Source organism: Brienomyrus brachyistius, unplaced genomic scaffold (assembly GCF_023856365.1).
Source record: "Brienomyrus brachyistius isolate T26 unplaced genomic scaffold, BBRACH_0.4 scaffold55, whole genome shotgun sequence".
Lineage (NCBI taxonomy): Eukaryota > Metazoa > Chordata > Actinopteri > Osteoglossiformes > Mormyridae > Brienomyrus > Brienomyrus brachyistius.
Window position 1 is genome coordinate 1660973 of NW_026042330.1, and position 18937 is coordinate 1679909.

At 42.5% G+C, this 18937-nt stretch overlaps 1 protein-coding gene across 8 annotated transcripts in view; it reads left to right on the forward strand.

Annotated features, from left to right (window-relative positions):
- Window positions 1-10209, forward strand: part of LOC125724110 (rho GTPase-activating protein 23-like) — a 107170-nt gene extending 96961 nt beyond the window's left edge. For 6 of the 8 annotated variants that reach the window (XM_049001057.1, XM_049001056.1, XM_049001051.1 and 3 more), the window contains 5 exons: window positions 1212-1337; window positions 1453-1494; window positions 1750-1837; window positions 5850-5884; window positions 5974-10209. In XM_049001057.1, coding sequence (XP_048857014.1) covers window positions 1212-1337; window positions 1453-1494; window positions 1750-1837; window positions 5850-5884; window positions 5974-7374 — 1692 coding nt within the window. In that variant the 3' untranslated portion in view covers window positions 7375-10209. The remainder of the gene's footprint in view (window positions 1-1211; window positions 1338-1452; window positions 1495-1749; window positions 1838-5849; window positions 5885-5973) is intronic. The other 2 variants (XM_049001052.1, XM_049001054.1) reach the window with 1 other exon arrangement.
- The last annotated feature ends 8728 nt before the right edge of the window (window positions 10210-18937 follow it).

The following is an 18937-nucleotide window of genomic DNA, read 5'->3' on the forward strand; positions in this document are numbered from 1 at the left end:
CATGATCCCATCTGACTGGAAAATGGGACTTGTAGCCCCTATCTGGAAAGGGAAGGGTGGTCACTTGGGTTGCCCTAACTACAGGGTGATAACACTGCTCTCAGTGCCTGCCGGGTAAGGTCCTTGCTAGTGTCGTGCTTAACAGGATTTATGATCAGTTGCTTGCCTGTCAGTGACCGGAGCAGTCTGGTTTTACGCCTAGGAAGTATTTTTTTTTTTTAACTTTTACTTGAATATTATTTTACTGAATGACTTTTACTTGAGTTTCTTTTCATTGTGGTATCTGTACTTTTACTTAAGTTTGAAAATTAAGCACTATTTCCACCATGCATTCTTTACCTGTGCAAATGTACACATTTTTTGCAAACTTTATGACAAAAGTATGAACTGTTCTGTGTCTGTTACATGTGCAAATGCACGACCACACAGTCTGCATGCAGAGAAGTATGAACCTCCCTTTAGTGGATACTGGATCTGATGATGTACTGCAGTGTTTTAAATCAATTTTTGAACCAAAGAACAAATGAAAGTGTTAACAGTCTTTGGTAGAAAATTATCATTTGGTAAAGCTTGTACAGTACATAGCATATGTTATATATTATCATCATCATCATCATCATCATCATCATCATTATCATCATCCTCTACTACTCCTCTGGGGGCTGCAGCAGCTCCCCTTCCTCTTTCCCTCCTTCCGTCTGTTGACACGCCCCGTGCGAACTTTTAAAATGTTTCTTGAGTGTAACATAAACCAAGTCTATACACAAAATTTACAGTTTTCTTTCAGCAACATTTTTGATGCTACTGATGGTACAGTGTATAAGTCATAACCACGTGAGTGTATTTATGGTCAAGAAGGAAAATGGGAGATCTCTTGGTGTTAGATCGGTTGGTGTTAGAAAAGTTCTACTATTTCATTGAGGCTTTAGTAATTTTTTTATCGATTTATTTCACAACTGTCATGAGAGTACCATGGGTTTAATGTTAAATGAATAAAAATACTCATCTAAATATACATGCCTGTTCTCTGTGGTTAAAGTCTCTCTCAAAATTTGCTGAAGCCCAAAAGTAATAACAATGTTATAAAAGAGAACAACATGAGTAATTATATAATGTTTATGCACATCTGTGTAAGTATGGCCCATAATGGAAATTAATGAGTAATGAATGAGAGATACAGCACCAAATGTGGGGAAAAACTGTCCATATAGATGGAACCTCGTAACCTGGCGCTGGTGTTTGGCCCCACCTTGGTGCGCACGTCGGAGGACAACATGACGGAAATGGTGACCCACATGCCAGACCGCTACAAGATAGTGGAGACCCTTATCCAGCATGTGAGTATCCCATCTCACACATAGAGGCTGTTGTACCGTATCCTGAAAACCAGACTCACCTCCTGATAGCCTCTGCTGTCTGCTCATATGGACTTCCTCCCTTTCTTCCTCCCAGTATGCCTGGTTTTTTACCGAGAAACTTGGCGTGGATGATAAGGTATGTCAGACAAGCATCCCAGTGTGCAGCACGTAATGGAGATCCTTAAATTAATGGCACACAGCATACTGTGATATATCTGATTAATTAATTAAACCAAACCTGAATGTGCAAAACGGAGCCTTGAACTTTCTGTAAATATATTGTTGCCAATTACTGATTCCTTATTTGTACCAACGCACCCCAGCTACACTTGACAACAGCAGGTGACTTAGTTATGAATGAATAGCAATTTGTCTGGCTCTGATTTTTCAGACACCAGTGGACACGGAGGACCTGCAACCCATCCCCAACATTGACCACTTGCTGTCGAACATTGGCAGGACAGGGCAAGAGGCCTCAGGTAAGAGAGCAACCCTCTCAGCTTTTACAGCAAAGAAAATCTGCGTCAAACCAAGACATCAGGCTCACTTTTCCACGTGCTTGTATTTCATAAATGTTGAAAATTATATAGTAACCTTGAATCTGATGACATCATCCTTCTGATCTTGATGCCTGTGTGCTTTGTTACTTCCCCATTACTCTGTGTGTTTTCCTCTTGTTTTATATACTCATTTCCCATTTTCTCTCTCTGGTTGTCTCTGGGTTTTCTCCTAGCTGAGCCTTTGGAGCAATCACTGCGGTAGGATCAGATGTCCATTGGCATAGTGACAGTGTGAGGGCTGGTTTATACTCTATGCATGCAACACGTGTGTTTATGCGTGTTGTCTCTATGCAAGTGGTGCTGCTGCTTATACTTGCATGCGTAATTTACATCAATGTAGAGGATTAAAGGTCGAGTCCACCAGGGGCAATGTGAGAACCATTTTAGTCGGCTCCTTTGTTTCTGGTCTCACTTGTGTGTATGAGGTTGTGACGCGAAATATTGTACACTTGTTTTACAATGTACAATGTTGTCAAGCAAGTTGCTAATTTTCTAATACTGTTGCAGCATTCTCTATATTCTACCCAGTGCTCCATATTGTATTGGTACTTCACTTTGCCACATATCACTTTACTACCTCATGTTGAATGTTGCATTATATGTTGTTAAATATGTCATAGTATTTAGTATTTCGCACTTAGTATTGGAAAAAATCTTTTTTTGTGATAGATATTGCAATAAAACAAAAATTAGGTCAAAAATCAATTTCTCACAAATACGTATGTTTATGAGTGATTTAAACAACACGGATGAAAATTATTAAGATTAACTCTGAGAATGCATGCAGAACTTGTGCAAAAGTAGCGGCAGTAAACTTTAGATTAATGATAAACATATACTAATTAATCTTGAAAATGAGTGGCCATTAAAATTGTACAATTTGCTAAGTTTTGTTTCTTATAACAATATAAATGTTCTAGTGAAATGTAAACCCCACTTTCTTGGTAAATTTTATCACCAATATTTCTAAATACCAGGATTTAAACTGTATTGAAGAATAACGTTGCTTATCAAAGTATGCAAGTAAGAATTTAAAGTTAGAATATCGTTGTACTTTGTACATACAACACTGCTTTCTTAGCTCATATTCAATTCAGAAGCAAAAGAAACTTTAACTGCCTTAATTTTGTACACGATGTACACAGAGAGTAGTGCTTGGAATATTTCCTCTTGCTTCTGAAAATATTCAATTATAGATATCTTTTGGCCACCCATTCTTAAAAAAAAAATCTGATGCTACTTTAATACTAAGTGTACTGTATATAAACACAAAGTCCCGTCACAAAAGGTGACCACACTGCCCTCAAGATTTTTGGTGGTACTGCATCGCATGTACACATGGCAGTAATTCTTTTCATGGAGTCAATGCAGGAAATGCATTGTGGCCCTGATGCATACGCATACATGCTGTGAGCATTGTGTATAAACAGCCCATGAGACTGTGTGTGTGTGTGTGTGTGTGTGTGTTTGTGTGTGTGTGTGGGTATGTGTGTTTCAAAATGTAACTTGATTATGCAAGATATAACCACATGATCTTATCTATCCTCAACTTAATACATTTGTTTATGCTTTGAGCAAGAATAGATGCAACTATACATCTAAGAGTTAAGGTTAGTTTTACTTTAACAAATAGCTTTTTGGTAGACTAAATTTCCATTAGGATATATATAATATCCCAAAGAGGGAAATCTCCCTCTGTGTTTCCCTGCTTAGACTGTTGCCCCCGTGATCCAACCTTGGATCAGCGGTGGATGATGGATGGATGGATGGATGGATATATATACGAGGGGCGTTCAATAATTTATTTAACTGAGTATGAAAGAAAAGAATTTCAAAAAAATTATGGTTTTATTTTTCAATATAGTCCATTGATAACTCCATATACTTCATCCACTTTTCCTGCAATGACCTTAAACCCCTCTGAAAAAGAATCTTCTGTTTGACCTTCAAACGAGGACGTCACAGCTGCCTTGATGTCTTCATCACTTGAAAATCGTTGTCAACAGAGCGATTTCTTCAAAATTAGGAATAGGAAATAATCTGAGGGAGTCAGGTCAGGACTGTAGGGTGGATAGTTCAGCTATTGAAACCCACGTTTTTGGATGGCAGCCTGTGATTTATGTGACATGTGATCCGGCGCATTGTCATGAAGAAGCTGCACACCTGCTGTGAGTTTTCTTTGTCTTTTTGTCTTGATTGAGTCCCAAAAAGTGATCATTGTGTTCTCATAACTCTCCCCAGTTATGGTTGTCTTATGTGGCATGAACTCCAGGAGCAAAAGTCCTTCAATATCCCAGAAGACAGCTGCCATGACTTTGCCTGCAGATGTTTCTGCCTTGAACCTTTTTGCGGTGGGGGATGACTTGTGCTTCCACTTCATTGACTCCATTTTGGACTCAGGATCTCTGTGATAGACCCAAGTCTCATCTCCAGTCACCAAACGATGAAAACAATTCACTTGGTCTTCATGGGACATCTCCAAGTTCTCCTGACAGCACTGGAGCCTTGTGGCCTTCAGACATGGCATCAGCATTCTTGGAGCCCATCTTGCAATGACCTTTGACATGCCCAACGTTTCATGAATTATTTTCCAAACTGTACCTGCTGAGATGCCCATTCCATCAGCTATTCGGGGAACCTTAAGTCATCTGTCTAACAAAATGAAATCCTCAACTTTCATGCACATTTCTGTGGAAGATGTTTCCACCGGCCGTCCAGTTTGTGGGTCATCTTCAATGGACTCTCTACCCCACTGAAACTGCTTGCTCCAAAATTTTACTTGGTAGGATGATGGGGCAGACTCACCATAAACTGCAATCATGAGTTCATAAATCTCCTTTGGCTTTTTCCCTTCTTTTGTGAGAAACTTTATCACTGATCATTGCTCCAAATCTAGTATTTTCTTACTTGATTCGTATGAGGACTCTTTGGACATCCTGTCTCTTGAAATGTTAGACTGCCAGTGAGCCACAACTGTGCATGAGTAACCTTAAGACATGTCACAACATGCCCAGACTTGTTTCAACATGCTTGCTCCTTTCTTTCATACCCAGGTAGATAAATTATTGAACGCCCCTCGTATTATATAGGTTTTGGTCTATTTGGTATCAGTGCTAACCTTTGTGATTGCCTGAGACTGAGATTGACACTGTCCCTGTGTTTGCTACACAGTTTCCAGCCTGTAGTACTGTTCCCTCAACCCGACTGACCGTGTTTTAATCAGACTTGGTCTATGTTTGCTTATGTGCACAAGTACATTTGGACCTTTCCTGACATAGAAGCCACTGTTTCCACAACCTCGTTATAACCATGAACCTTTTCTGTTGGGCATCAATATGTTTTGCACCATTCATGTCAAAGCCTTTGTGACTTTTTCCTCCACTCGACCTTATCCCAAGATGTCCTGTTTGCATGGAAGCCGCACACACACACACACACACACACACACACACACACACACACACACACACACACACACACGTACAATGCAGATTAAGCTGTAGTTGATTGGAGAGAGCACACACAGGATCACATACAAACTGGTAGAAGCCTGATTTGGGTATATGGTGACCAGTCTTAGTTATAGTCGGTGCTGTGTGACTCAGGATGCTAAGCCTCTGTACCTCAGATGGGAAGGTTGCCATTCAAACCCGACTTTTTCAGAATAATCGCATGTCCATGTGCCCTTGAGCAAGGCCCTTAGCCCATAGGTCACTGGACAACGTAGGTTGCTGTCTTTTGCTATAATCCCCCCAGCATGCTCTCGTCTGTGTTCATGGAGAGCGGGATGGGATAGGAGAAAATCACATTTATCAACAGGAAGTATCATTCTATTCAATCATGTCTGACCCCTGATGGTTTATATGTACCCCAGTTATGCAGGTTTACTAATAAATCCTACTCTCCTGTTGTTTTTATCTTCTCACTAAAGCAGATTCAACCAACAGTGACTCGGCTAAATCCAAGGTAACCTTTGCTTTTAACTTCATTGTCATTGGGTGAATCTTTGTGAAGTTTAGTTAATCATAAATTATGAATTTTGTATTGATCCTTAGGGCTCATGGGGTTCAAGGCGGGATCTGACAGCCAAGGACTTTACTCTGTCGCTGCTGTCTGCTGTTACTCGGAAACGGAGGAAGCGCCCGGTAACCCGCTTCCTGGGTAGCAGTACAGACGAAGACTCAGATCACGAACCAGTCAAAGCCAGCAATCGTGGGGGGCATGTCCCAGAAAGAGAACAGATGAAAGGAGGGAATGAGGAAGGGGAGCCACTAAGGGGTGGAGCTGCAGCGCCCAGAGCAGTAGAAGAGGACGATGATCATGATGATGATGAGAATGATGAGGACGAGGAGGAGGAGGAGGAGGAGGAAGAAAGGGAGGAGGATGTTGAAGCTGGAAAGGAGTCCGTGAGAAGGCTGTATAAAGAAGAGAACATCAGCAAGACTGCAGTGCTGCAGGAGAAGAGTGGTGCTGGGGTGGGGAAGTGGCGGGAGCCGGAAGACGCACGCTCCATAGTGTCGGGGTACTCCACACTCTCCATACTGAGACACAGCCTGGCCTCCGAGGGTCATGGTGATGAAGCAGATGACGAGCACAGCGAGCTGGTGAGCGAGACGGACAATGAGAGCGGCTTTGCCTCGCGTTCCCTCACCCAGGAAAGGGCAGAAAAACCCACCCAGCAGGTCCCTCACAGCTTCCTCTACAGCCATCACAAGCCCCCTCAGTCAGGCACCTCCCCCCCCAGCCTCCTGGCCATGGGTGGCCAGAGTGAAGGCAGCCGACGCTCCACCACTCCCTCCTCCTCATCATTTTCCTCTTCATCCACCACCCATAGGCCGCACAGCCGAACCTCTTTTAGTTCCCACAAACTGATCCAGTGTGACACGCTGGCACGCAAGAAACTCAAAGGCGAGAAGCCTAAATTACTGGATGTGGAGCTTGAGCAGGTCACAGAGGACCAAGGAACCTCATCAAAAGGGGCCCCAAGTGAGCAGGGCAGGGATCCCGTGACCAATAAGGAGAGCCCAAATGTGAGCCTGCCCCTGCAGTCCTCCTCATTCATTGAGGTGGCTTCCTTCACTCCCTGTGCCCCTGGTGGGCAGGCCTCTCTGACCGAACAGGTGCAAGCATGCCTCTTGGGCTCTATTGGCGACCTTCGAGGTGTGGGACTGCGGAAGCCTGTCTCACCAGAGACGCGACGCAAAAAGACTTCCTGGCGTCGCCACACTGTTGTTGTGCATGTGGGAGACAGTACAATATTCCCTGTGGATGCAACAGCCAGCGTGACAAGCCCTGATAAGGACATGCCGGTTGCTGGCAGGGTCCGACCTGATAGTAAGCCCGTGGGGCTACATTGTACCCCAGAACCACCATTGCACAGGGAGTCTGTCTTTCTGGGCCGGGAACCAGCCACGCCCCAGCCGGTCTCCCGCTCTCGGTTCCATCAGTACCTGTAGTGGAACTCATTTGTACCACAGATTGCAGTTAGTTAAGAAGAGCCCCCTTTCTAAAGTCTGCCAAGGATTTGTGCAGCCATGCAGATATACTGGACAGATGGTCTGATAGCAGGCAATAGGCCACTCCATTGGAAAGAGGGGCAGAGGCATGTCAGCTTAGCCCCACAGGATGTATGAAGCATGCAGCTCACAGGGTCTCCTGGGTTTGAAGAAGCTTCTAGAAACAATGAAAAAGAAGGAAGAAGAGAAGAGTATGCAGGCTACATGGTGTGAGCAAAAAGTACAAGGACCATCCCATAGATTTCAGTTTCGCATGGACCACATGATGCCCTAAGCCTGTCACTGTGTTGAAAACGGTCTTCCACACATTTGGCACACAGCCACAGAGTCAGGCCGGCACAGGTGCAGTGAAGCAGAGCATCCCTGGCGTAAACAGTATTAGCTGACAGTGTTTCAGCACATCATGCCTCACAGGCATCTCTCCCCATATCCTTGTCAGGAGGCACTCTGCCCTAGCGAGACCGTGCTATTTATTTATTCCGTTCTCCACTTCCCATGGTGAGTGGCAGGCGGTGGCCAAGTGAATGACTCTACAGGGATGCTGTGCCGGCCACCCCTGCCACCAACAGGCCCTTCCCTACCTGGTTTGCCGAAGCCACTACGGAGCACGTCCCTTTGTGCGCCTCCGTCTGTCCTTTTCGTATGCATGTGTGTCCAGCAGTTTTGTAAGATTTGTACAAAATATTAAGTTAATCACTTTGTACATATTATATAGTAGTGTTTTATTATATTAAAATTGTTAGAAAGTTAATTTGATATATAATATATATAATATAATGTTTTCGGGATTTTTTTGCATTGTTTACAGTCAGTTGTGCATCCTGATGCACAATCATCTCCTGTCTATTTTACTTGAAAATGGCCCTATATGTTTATATATAACACATGTATGTTTTGTATTAAAATGTGGAGTACAGACGCTCCTCTACTTACGAATGAGATATGTTCTGAACAGCCTTTCGTAACTTGAAATGTTCATAAGTTGCTGTTCAACATCATTTAAGGGCATATGCAAGTACACAGAACTAGGATGCTAGGAGTACGCACTCTAAGCTTCTGCGCGGTGGGAGTAGCGGGCAGAAGTCGTACTAAAAGGAATTGGTGCACGGAAAAAAAACTGATGTTGCAGACAGGAAACGGGAGCCCAATGAACACAATTTGGACTTACAGTCCTCTTCGTTCGTATGTCTGAAAGTTCGTAAGTAAAGGAGCGTCTGTACAGTACTTCTGTTATAATTTGAACATTCAGGGTGTTCCTGTGTGAAGCAAAACAAAGGTATCACAACCACAGATGTTCATGCCAGTCTTTAGCAAGTGACATGCTATTTTTTAACCTTCCCTCATATTTATTTCTTCCTTGTAATCTTTTCGAGGCAAATAATATTACATTGATGTTGACATGAAAGTAGCTTTATTTTTGCAATTGCTCAGTGGACAAAGGCTTACTAATACTCTGGAAAGGGAGAAAAAAAATCATTAGACTTTCACCAATCATGCCCTATACTTAAAAAAATAATCCTACCAGAAAAATCCATTCAGATCAGATACATGCTCCCACTAATGACAGTTGTTTTACATTGCACATTATGCACCCCATACCCGGGCCGTACCCATGCTGACATGACCCTGCGGGTTGCGTTGACTCCATCTGATTGGTCAAAAATCCACAGGGATAGTGGGTTTCTCTGCATGGATTATCTGAAGAAAAAAGCATATATTCTATGTATTATCAATTATTAGGAGTATAGCACATTGCGGTGTAACAGTACATTCCCAAAACACGGAACTTAAAAATTTCCAACCTCCTAATTTCAAAACAGAATGAATTTGTAATGCCAATTTATGCAAGTGATTGCTAATTCCGCTAGCGTTTGATACTTGCATAACACGGTGATTCTCACAGATATACTAGCGGAAATTACCACGCAGTAGTAATAATAATAATAATTATTATTATTATTATCATTGCACATAGTAAATCATGTTGCACACTGTGTAAACAGAAAATAAGTGTCTCTTTGGTTTTATTTCTCTGTTGCTCTCCAAATCCCACCTTTACCAAGCTAACCCATCTGCAGTGGAAAACCAAAGCGAGCTGGGACTGCACTGGAACTAGGCTCTCTTTGTGGTATGGCCACAAAGTGTAACGACTGGATTTTCTAAGTTGAGCTTCTTCAGGGAGTGTCTTTTTGTTGTCATTCTTATGTTTAGGTTACAAAACATTCCCAAACACTGCAAAGCTGTCATCCATTGACCCAAGAATTCCTGAAGGTGTTTAATATTATAACTTCTGTGACACTGTCAAGTTAATTTAATTTTGTTCACTTGCAAAATTATTGCTAGTGATTAGACCAGAATAATCCGCTGTCACCTTTTGAGTTAAACCTCAGACTTCCGCAGTTATCTCAGGTTAAACCCTATGCAGTACAAACTCCTTACATAGCAGACAGGAAACTGAGTACTGTGCTCCAGAGCTGCTGAAGTCTCCTGTGTGATCTTTGAATGGGGATTAATGGCTATACACAAGCATAAAAAGAGACCTTCCTGCCTTGTATTTTGGGAATTCCCATATATTGCTTTACCTGACAACCACTCTGTCTTGTGAAAGTGCCTAATTTTCTGGACTACTTTCTTCTTTCTTTCTCTGATTTTTTTTCTTTTGGTTCCACCATTAGTATTGATCTTCACATCTGATTTCTCTCTCTTCACCTTTCTCACAAAGGCATTTCAATTCCAAGTGTAATAAAACTCAAAGCAAGATGACATCTATTTAGATTATGTGTTTCCCATGTAATTTTTTTCTTCAAAACATCGTGGACAATTTTGATATACACATTCACTAGTGCAGTGGGGAGGGGTGGTGGTGACCCCTGGGGATGGCTAATGTTAGTTGGAGTATCCTGGCGACCTAATAGAAGAAACTGTTCCAGAGCCTGTTGATCCAGTTCTTGATGCTGCGGTACCATCTGCCTGACAATAACAGGGTGAGCAGAGCGTGTTTGGGGGTCCCTGATGACTTTTGTGGCTTTCCTCCACCACATCCTGGTGTAGATGGCTTGCAGGGGTGGTAGCTCCTCTTCAATGACTTGTTTGCCAGAATGCACCACTCTCATCAGTGTTCTTCGGTTGAAGGCAGTACAGAGGTAGTGATGCATCCACTTAGGAGGCTCTCAATAGTGCATCTGTACAATGTCCTGAGGATGCAGGGGCTCTGGCCAAACCGTTTCAGCCTCCTGAGGTAGTAGAAGCACTGCTGTACCTTCTTCACTGCCTCGGCGGTGTGCACTGTCCATGTGAAGTCCTCTGTGATGTGCACACTGGGGAACTTAAAGCTGCTGACTCTCTCCACCAAAAACCCCTTGATGGAGATGAGGGTGTGTAATCATTCCTGCTTCCTTAAGTCCACTATCAGTCTTGACAACATTGGAGATGAGACCCTCAAGCCATCTGCTAATTTCATGATGATGTTGGAGCTCATTGTGGCCACACAGTCATGGGAGTACAGGGAATACAGGACAGGACTCAGTACATCCCTGGGGGGCTCCCATGTTGAGGATCAGTGTAGAGGAGGTGGTATTGCCCAATCTGACCGCCTGACGCAAATCTGACAGGAAGTCCAGGATCCAACTACACAGAGAGCAGTCCAGGCCAAGAGCTCAGAGCTTCTTGTTGAGCTTGGAGGGGATGATGATGAATTCACAAACAGCATTCTCACATATGTATGCCTCCTTTCCAGGCGGGAGAAGACGGTCAGGTCCCTGTTTGGATAACCTCAGTTTTATATAAATGTATGAATGAACATAAGAACATAAGAATTTTACAAATGAGAGGAGGCAATTCGGCCCATCAAGCTCATTTGGGGAGAACTTAATAGCTCAGAGTTATTAAAATCTTATTTCGCTCTGATTTAAAGGAACCCAGGGTTTTAACTACACTAACAGGAAGACTATTCCATACTCCAACTACACACTTTATAAAGAAGTGCTTCCTCAAATCCATTTTAAAATGTTCTCCCGCTAATTTCCACTTATGGCCATGAGTTCGAGTATTTAAACTAATATTGAAATAGCCATTTGGCTGAACAGCATCCCGACCTGTTAGAATCTTATCCACCTGGATCATGTCCCCCCTTAGTCTCCTTTGCTCAAGGCTAAACAGATTCAGCTCAGCTAACCTCTCCTCATAAGACATTCCTCTAAGACCAGGAATCATTCTCGTAGCCCTACGTTGCAACTTTGGCAGCAATGTTCTTCTTAAGACATGGTGACAAAACCTGCACACAATATTCTAGGTAGGGTCTTACTACGATTATATAATTCCTTAATATCACCTCCCTTGACTTAAACTCCACACACCTAGAGATGTAACCCAACATCCTTTTGGCCTTTTTTATTGCTTCCCCACACTGGCGAGAGTGGGACATGGAAGCATCAACATACACACCAAGGTCTTTCTCGTAATCAGCTACCTTTATTTCCGTGGAACCCATAAAATATCTGTACTTTATATTTCTACTCCCTGCATGGATTACCTTACATTTATCTATGTTAAATTTCATCTGACAGGTATCAGCCCAGTCGCTAATTAATTCAATATCCCATTGTAACCTCTCTGCTGCTAGATCAGTATCTGCTACACCACCCACCTTGGTGTCGTCTGCAAATTTAACCAGTTTACTGTACGTGTTGGTATTAATATCATTGATGTAAATTAGGAACAATAGTGATCCTAAACTTGAACCCTGCAGTACCCCACTATGAATGCAGACCCACTGTGACATTGTGCCTCTAATAACTACTCGCTGCTTCCTGTCTGTTAAACAATTATCAATCCAAAATTCCTAAAATCCCTCCAAGAGCCGTTTGTGGGGGACAACATCAAAGGCCTTCTGGAAATCTAAGTAGATCACATCGTAGGCATTTTTGTGACCAAGGTCTCAAGTAAATTAGTTAAACAGGACCTACCTCTCCTAAATCCATATTGGCTATCCCTCAGAATGTTATTTGAATTCAGGTAATCTACAATTTTCACTTGGACTATAGCTTACCTCATTATTTTTCCAGTAATGCTAGTGAGACTGACTGGCCTATAGTTTGCTTGTTTACTTCTATCCTCATTTTTGAATATGGGCGTTATATTAGCATGCTTCCAATCAGAAGGTACCACACCCGCAGATAACGATTTCTGGAATATTAAAGTTAAAGGTTGGCTAAGAATATCCCTCATCTTTTAAAACTATAGGTAAGATGCCAGCAGGGCCCTGCAATTTATTTATTTTGAGCTTAGCTAGGCTTAGTACCACATCAGCCTCAGTTATACATATATTGGTCGACGATGCTGTATTTGTACTAAATGGTGGTAAATTACTGATGTTCTCTACTGTGAACAACCGTGTAAAATAATCATTAAACTCATTTACTATATCAATTTCATTTTCAATTATAAGGCCCTTACTATCCTGCAAATAAGTGATTTCAGCTTTTAGAGCTCTTTTGGAGTTAAAATATAGGAAGGAACTTTTATTGTTATCCTTAGCCTCCAATGCTATTTTTCTTTCGACATTCCTCTTAGATAGTCTAATGTTGCTTCTTAATTCAACCTGTAGACTTACATACTCCTGCTTAGTCTTGAAAGAATGTTAATTTCCATTTGTGGAAGAGAGCTATTTTCCTCCTGACTTTATTCTTAATTTCCTTAGTAAACCACCTTGGTTGAAGTCCTCTTGCACTTACAACAATGTGCTTTTAATAAAATCCCATGCCTCTTCAACTGTTTCGCTATTTAACTACATCCAGTTTACAGTTTCTAGTTTCAGTCTCATACCATTAAAGTTAGCCTTCCTAGCATTGTATACTTTTGTTCTGGACTTGGCTTTTCGGTCACAAAAATTTACCTCAAATTTAACCATGCTCACTACCGTCCATGATCACTACCGTCCAATGGTTCTAAAACCTCTGATTTTACAATCCTATACTGGTTATTAGAGAAATCAAGATCAAGAAGGGCTTCTCCCCTGGTTGGGGTATTAACAAACTGAGTAATAAAAAAAAAACCTTTACTAATTCCACCATCTCAAGTTCATTTACGGAAGAGCCAGAGACTGTGTCCCACTGTATCCCAGGTAAATTAAAATCACCCATAACCACCACATCATTTTTGTTACTCATAATCCTGATATCATCATATAACATTCTGCTTTCCTCTACAGCTACATTAGGTGCTCTATGTAGAAATTATTAGCTCAGGTAAATTTTAATATTTCCACCAATATGTTTTGAAATCAATTAACTTTTAATTAATTATTATTTAATGCTGATTATTAACCAATTGTTATGCAGAATGGTCGGCTCCTCCAAACTCAATTGTAAATTAGTCTGTTAATGTGAGACTTAAATGGGATTCATTAATAACCAGTATCGCTTAATAACCTAGGTCAGAAGGCTCGTCCAGCAAGCTGCATCACCAGGTAATGTAAACGATCGGTAGCGAAGGTCACGGCCGATGAGAGAGAGTCTCGTGATAGTTCAGGCGAGTTTAAGGCTTCAGAGCATTGTAGCCAGATAGCACAGGGGCAGGGACTATTGTGAGCACTCAATGAACGGAGGCTGAAGTTGTGTAAAAGACATGCATTTATTCCTACAATTAACATAAGACAAACATTACACCTAAGACAAACAATAGATACGAAATGGCGGAATAGACACAAACAATGTAATCATGAAAAGGCAATGATAGATTTAAAATGAGTAACCTTAAAAGGGAGTTTCACACTTCATCAGCCAAGAGCAGCTGGAATGAACTGGCCCAGTGCACTGTGTTCAGGAATTGTCTGAGTTCCGAGTCTATTGTCTTTCACTTCATCAGTTCATCCAGAGGGCCATTGATCTGGACAGCCATCTGCATTGCACTGGCGCTATCAGCTCCTGCAGCACACCCATGTCCTGGCCTCAGGTTTATGAGGACCTTCAGGCAGTGGTCTTCAATGTCAAGGCCATGCAGCTTCCGCTGTACTTCCCTTGATACCCTTGTGGGGGGCATTCTGCCACAGTTTGGATCTACTCTGTCTCAATCTCTGAGACTCGAGCAATGGAGGAGTACATCCAGGAGGTATTACAACAGGACTTCATTTACCCCTCAACCTCTCTTGCTTCAGCGAGGTTTTTTGTGGCAAAGAAGGACGGAAGTTTCTGGCTATGCACTGACTACCACGGTCTCAGTGCTGTTTCCAGACGCTACCAGACTGTTCTCTGTTGGCAGCTGAGAGAAACTACAACACTGAAAACTGCGAGCTCTTCGCAGTGAAATTAGCCCTGGAGGAATGGCACCACTACCTGGAGGGGGCTGACTGAGCCCTGCAACCTGGAGTATATTCAGTCAGCAGTCTGTCTATAGCAGCAGCAAGCCTTGTTTTTCACCTGACTCAACTTCTCCCTGTCATACTGGACCTGGGACAAAAATACATCAAGGTTGATATCTTTTCACACCAGTTTGAGCCGAACATTTCTAACCAAAATGCTGAACCCATCTTCCCTTTATTGGTATTTTGGTACTGCATCATTTCCAGATGAGAGTACTACTGGCATCCATGTTTTGATTGTGGCTTCTCTCCGTATCTAAAAGCATCTTTTGTTTATTTATCATATCATTCTTGATGATCTTGACCGTTAGTATTGCTAATTTACTCTGTCTGTCTGTCCAGTCACTCTCTGAGGATCCATTACCTGACTTCTGTTTTCCTACGGTCACCAAAGAAGCTCACCAGAAGTTTTCTACGAACTCCTCCGGTTTTTCCTTCCCAATTGCATGCCGCTGCTGATGCTTCTTCCCTGGACTCTCCTACTGGACTCATTTTACTACATAAGACTGGTTGCTCCCTGGATCTTGTCTCTCACCTCTGGATTATACCTTCCTCTGTTCCTGTGCCTATGTAGCCCGACCTCTTGCTGTGTACCAGCCGTATGACATACTGTGTGCAGGCTGCACCCTCTCCAGACCCTAGTTCTGGTACTTTTCTTCTTTACTGGGTCACCATCTCCACAGCTTGGTGAGTGAGGCTTTCTTTCCATTGCTGCTCCAGTCTTATTAGTTTAGAACAGCCTGTGCATTGTGTGTTGCGCATTGCCAGCTTCTCTGGTGGTTGCCTCTGGCCTTGGTTGCAGCCCAGCACTGATATTACTGAACTAAACTCTTGCAGCTATACAGTATTACTTGAAATGCTGTTGCAGCCCAGATTCAAATGTTCGCAACCTGCATCCCCTGCTAATTGTACTTTTCTGGTCTGCTCCCCGATTTTATATATTATACTGCTGCAGAACTCAAACGTATTAACAACAACTATCGACTCCCCAGAGATGCTGCCTCTGCTGCATGCTGAGCAGGCATTTTACACAGCGCCGTTATATTCATCATGGCACAAGGCGCTATCGTACTCTTCTCTGCTGCAACAATCTGCATGTTCTGGACAACTCAGCATCAACCAACTTTTACCCAGTGCGCTGTTCATTTTAATAATCTCGGTACTCTACCGCAGACTGCACACACACCACAAGTTGTTAACTGCACGCTTCTGAATGTTCACTGAATGATCTCCACTAAGTCATCTCTACTCCATGAACTGATCACAGATAATAATGTTCTCTTCTCTTGCTGGTGCCAGAGCGACCGTGGTCTCACATCATGCTCGACTGGTCCCACCTCCCCTCAAGGCACAAGGAAGACACGCATCTCGGCTCTTCTCTGTCCTGGCACCTAATTGGTGGAATGAACTCCCCCTAGATGTCCGAACAGCTGAATCCTTGACTGTCTTCAAGCGACGACTTCAGAAATACCTGACGTAGAACTTCTATATTCTTACTCGACTCTTTTTCTGGTGTGTGTTTAAAAAAAAAATTTATAAATAAATTTTTAAAAAAAATTCTGCACTACTCAATGGAGTTCTCAGAGATAGTATTCATAGCTTGGGTCCTTATTGAGCTAGCATCGGAAATTCATTGCAGAGTCTCAAAGCACTTATGTAAGTCGCTCTGGCTAAGGGCGTCTGCCAAAACCTGTAAATGTAAATGTAATGTAAATGTCAACTTTGTCACTGTATCTGAAAGACCATGGTCTTGGTGGTGGGTGACTGATACTCCAAGGCCTGCAGATGTGTGACCCTGCTGGCTTTGCTCTTGGCCCTAGAGATGGTTAATGTCCTTTTTATCATATGCAGGAGGGTATCTTTTCAGACCATGACCCCCAATTTATATTACCTGTCTGGGGAGCATAGTGAGTACTATCTCTGGAGGCAGAGGGTGCCCTGACCTATAGGATTTAGAGCCCTCTTAACTACTGGCAACAGCAGCAATGCCTGGAGTGCTTGGTGGATTGGGAGGGGTACGGTTCCAAGGTGCCAGGTTGGGTTCCGGCTGCGGATGTGCTGAATCCTCAAACAACTGATCATTTCCACAAAGCACACCCCAAACGCCCCGCACTGCACCCTCTATTAGCCGAGGCGTTTTGTTTACCTTGTGTGTTACCCTCATTAATATTTCCTTGGAGTTCTTGTCCCATTCAGCTAATTAGCTTAGCCCTCTCCCCTACCTCATTTATAGTGTAGTGCTCCTCTTGTCCTTACCATTGTGTCACTTCATGTGTCTTCCCCTGTGCTCATTGCTGAGCGTCTTGCACTCTCCTTGGTTTCCCTAGCACTTGCTTCCTCCCACAGCTGCCTGTCCAGCCATTCCTTTCTGTCCTGTTTGTACATTCCACTCCTCCTGAACCCCATAACTGCCTCTCTGATTCTCCCTTGGCTCCCCTCTGCCCAAGCCAAGTTCCTGCTAGTCTACAGCATGCTACTCTACCTAGCCGCTGCTCTCAGCTCCCTTGCAGCGATCCAGCTCCCACTCTTGGTGGCTGCCTTTGCTCCACCCCCAAATAACCTATAGAGAATGTCACCACCTGCATGTTGGCTATAATGTTACCTTTTTTGTGATTTTGGTTTCTCCCATTCAGGGCTAAGCTCATTGGACATTTTCTACTGTTGTTCTTATTGTCGTTGTTGTTATTAATCAATCCTTGCTTCCTCGCACCGGTATTCTTCTAATCTAAAATTCTGCTTGTGTTTATTTTGTTTAATAAAATGTTGAAAAATGAGAGGAATACGTCATTTCTACAAAAGGAAATCAGTAACAGAAACATTTTGGGACATTCTGCTCCTATTGGAACAATCATAGTTATATACAAGTACACCATAAAGTTCCACTCTTCCGAGTCTGTTGTCTCTCACTTCATCAGTTCATCCAGAATAGAATCCCATTAGAGATTTTTCTGTAAAATACATCTGTGAAAACAGATATACATCATTGTATTTTAATTTTTAACACCCCAATTAGCTTAGTTTATAGAATAAATAAAGTTTTATTGGCTAAGTGTACCATGGTGTAGTCGCTAATAAATTTCCTGTGGATTCTCTACTGTGATAAATATGAACCTGTTTCATGCGAACCTTTGTGTTTATTTACTGAAATGTGTGTCAGTGTACTCCAGGAAAAGTCAGTGATACAAACATGAAATAAACTTTGCAGGCTTTTCGGTTAAAAAATTGAGAGGGAGTAATAGCTGGCAGTGAATCTAATTATGCTGCTTATGGCAATGAGGAACAAAACATGAAATGTTTTTGGCTTGATTACAAAGGCATGTTTTACATGATTTTCTTCCAGTAATAAAATCACATTAACTTATATTTTGAACTGTTGTGTTCAACCAAAAACGTGTTTTAATTTAAGTGGTGCTTTGGTTAGCACTCACTCTAAGGAGGAGGTTACTGTGAAATTCATAGTAAGTAACTGGCGACAAGGAACCAATAACTTACTGTTACAAATATGGGTATAGTATACCCCCCCCCCCCCCCCCCCCGGGGCACCAACTTTACTGAAAACAGCAAAGAGTAGACATGCTTGCTAAAAGGTAGGTATAAGCTGTAATTAAGAATCAAAGTCCATCAATGAATCTGTTATCCACAATGGCCTGTGAAAGGTGGCCATCATCCTGTGTCAGGTGGCCATGAAGGCTGCACCCACGATGATTCAGTTCATAGGTGCCATGTCACCCCTCCATGGAACTGAATCAGGACTCCAGCTCAGATTGTGCCCACCCCAGGCAACATATGGACATATGGGAAGGCAGACAGCATGGATGTTGACACATAAATGGACAAGCATAGTAGATAAAAATGACATGTACAGCAGCAACATAGTTTAGCTTCCATTTAGCATAGTTTAGCTTGTGTTAGATTACGGGTAAGCTATACTGAAGTAATGGGTCTTCAGTCGAGATTTCAAGACTGAGCCCGAACCGATGTCCTGAGCATATGCTGGTAAACCATTCCACAATATAAGGGCCCTGTAGCAGAATACTTTACTGCCCATTCACACTGTATTTATATGTGGAATGACAAGGAAACCTGCATTCTTTGATCTGAGTTGATTATGTGGCTTGTAAACTTGAAGTAACTGTCAGGTAGGCA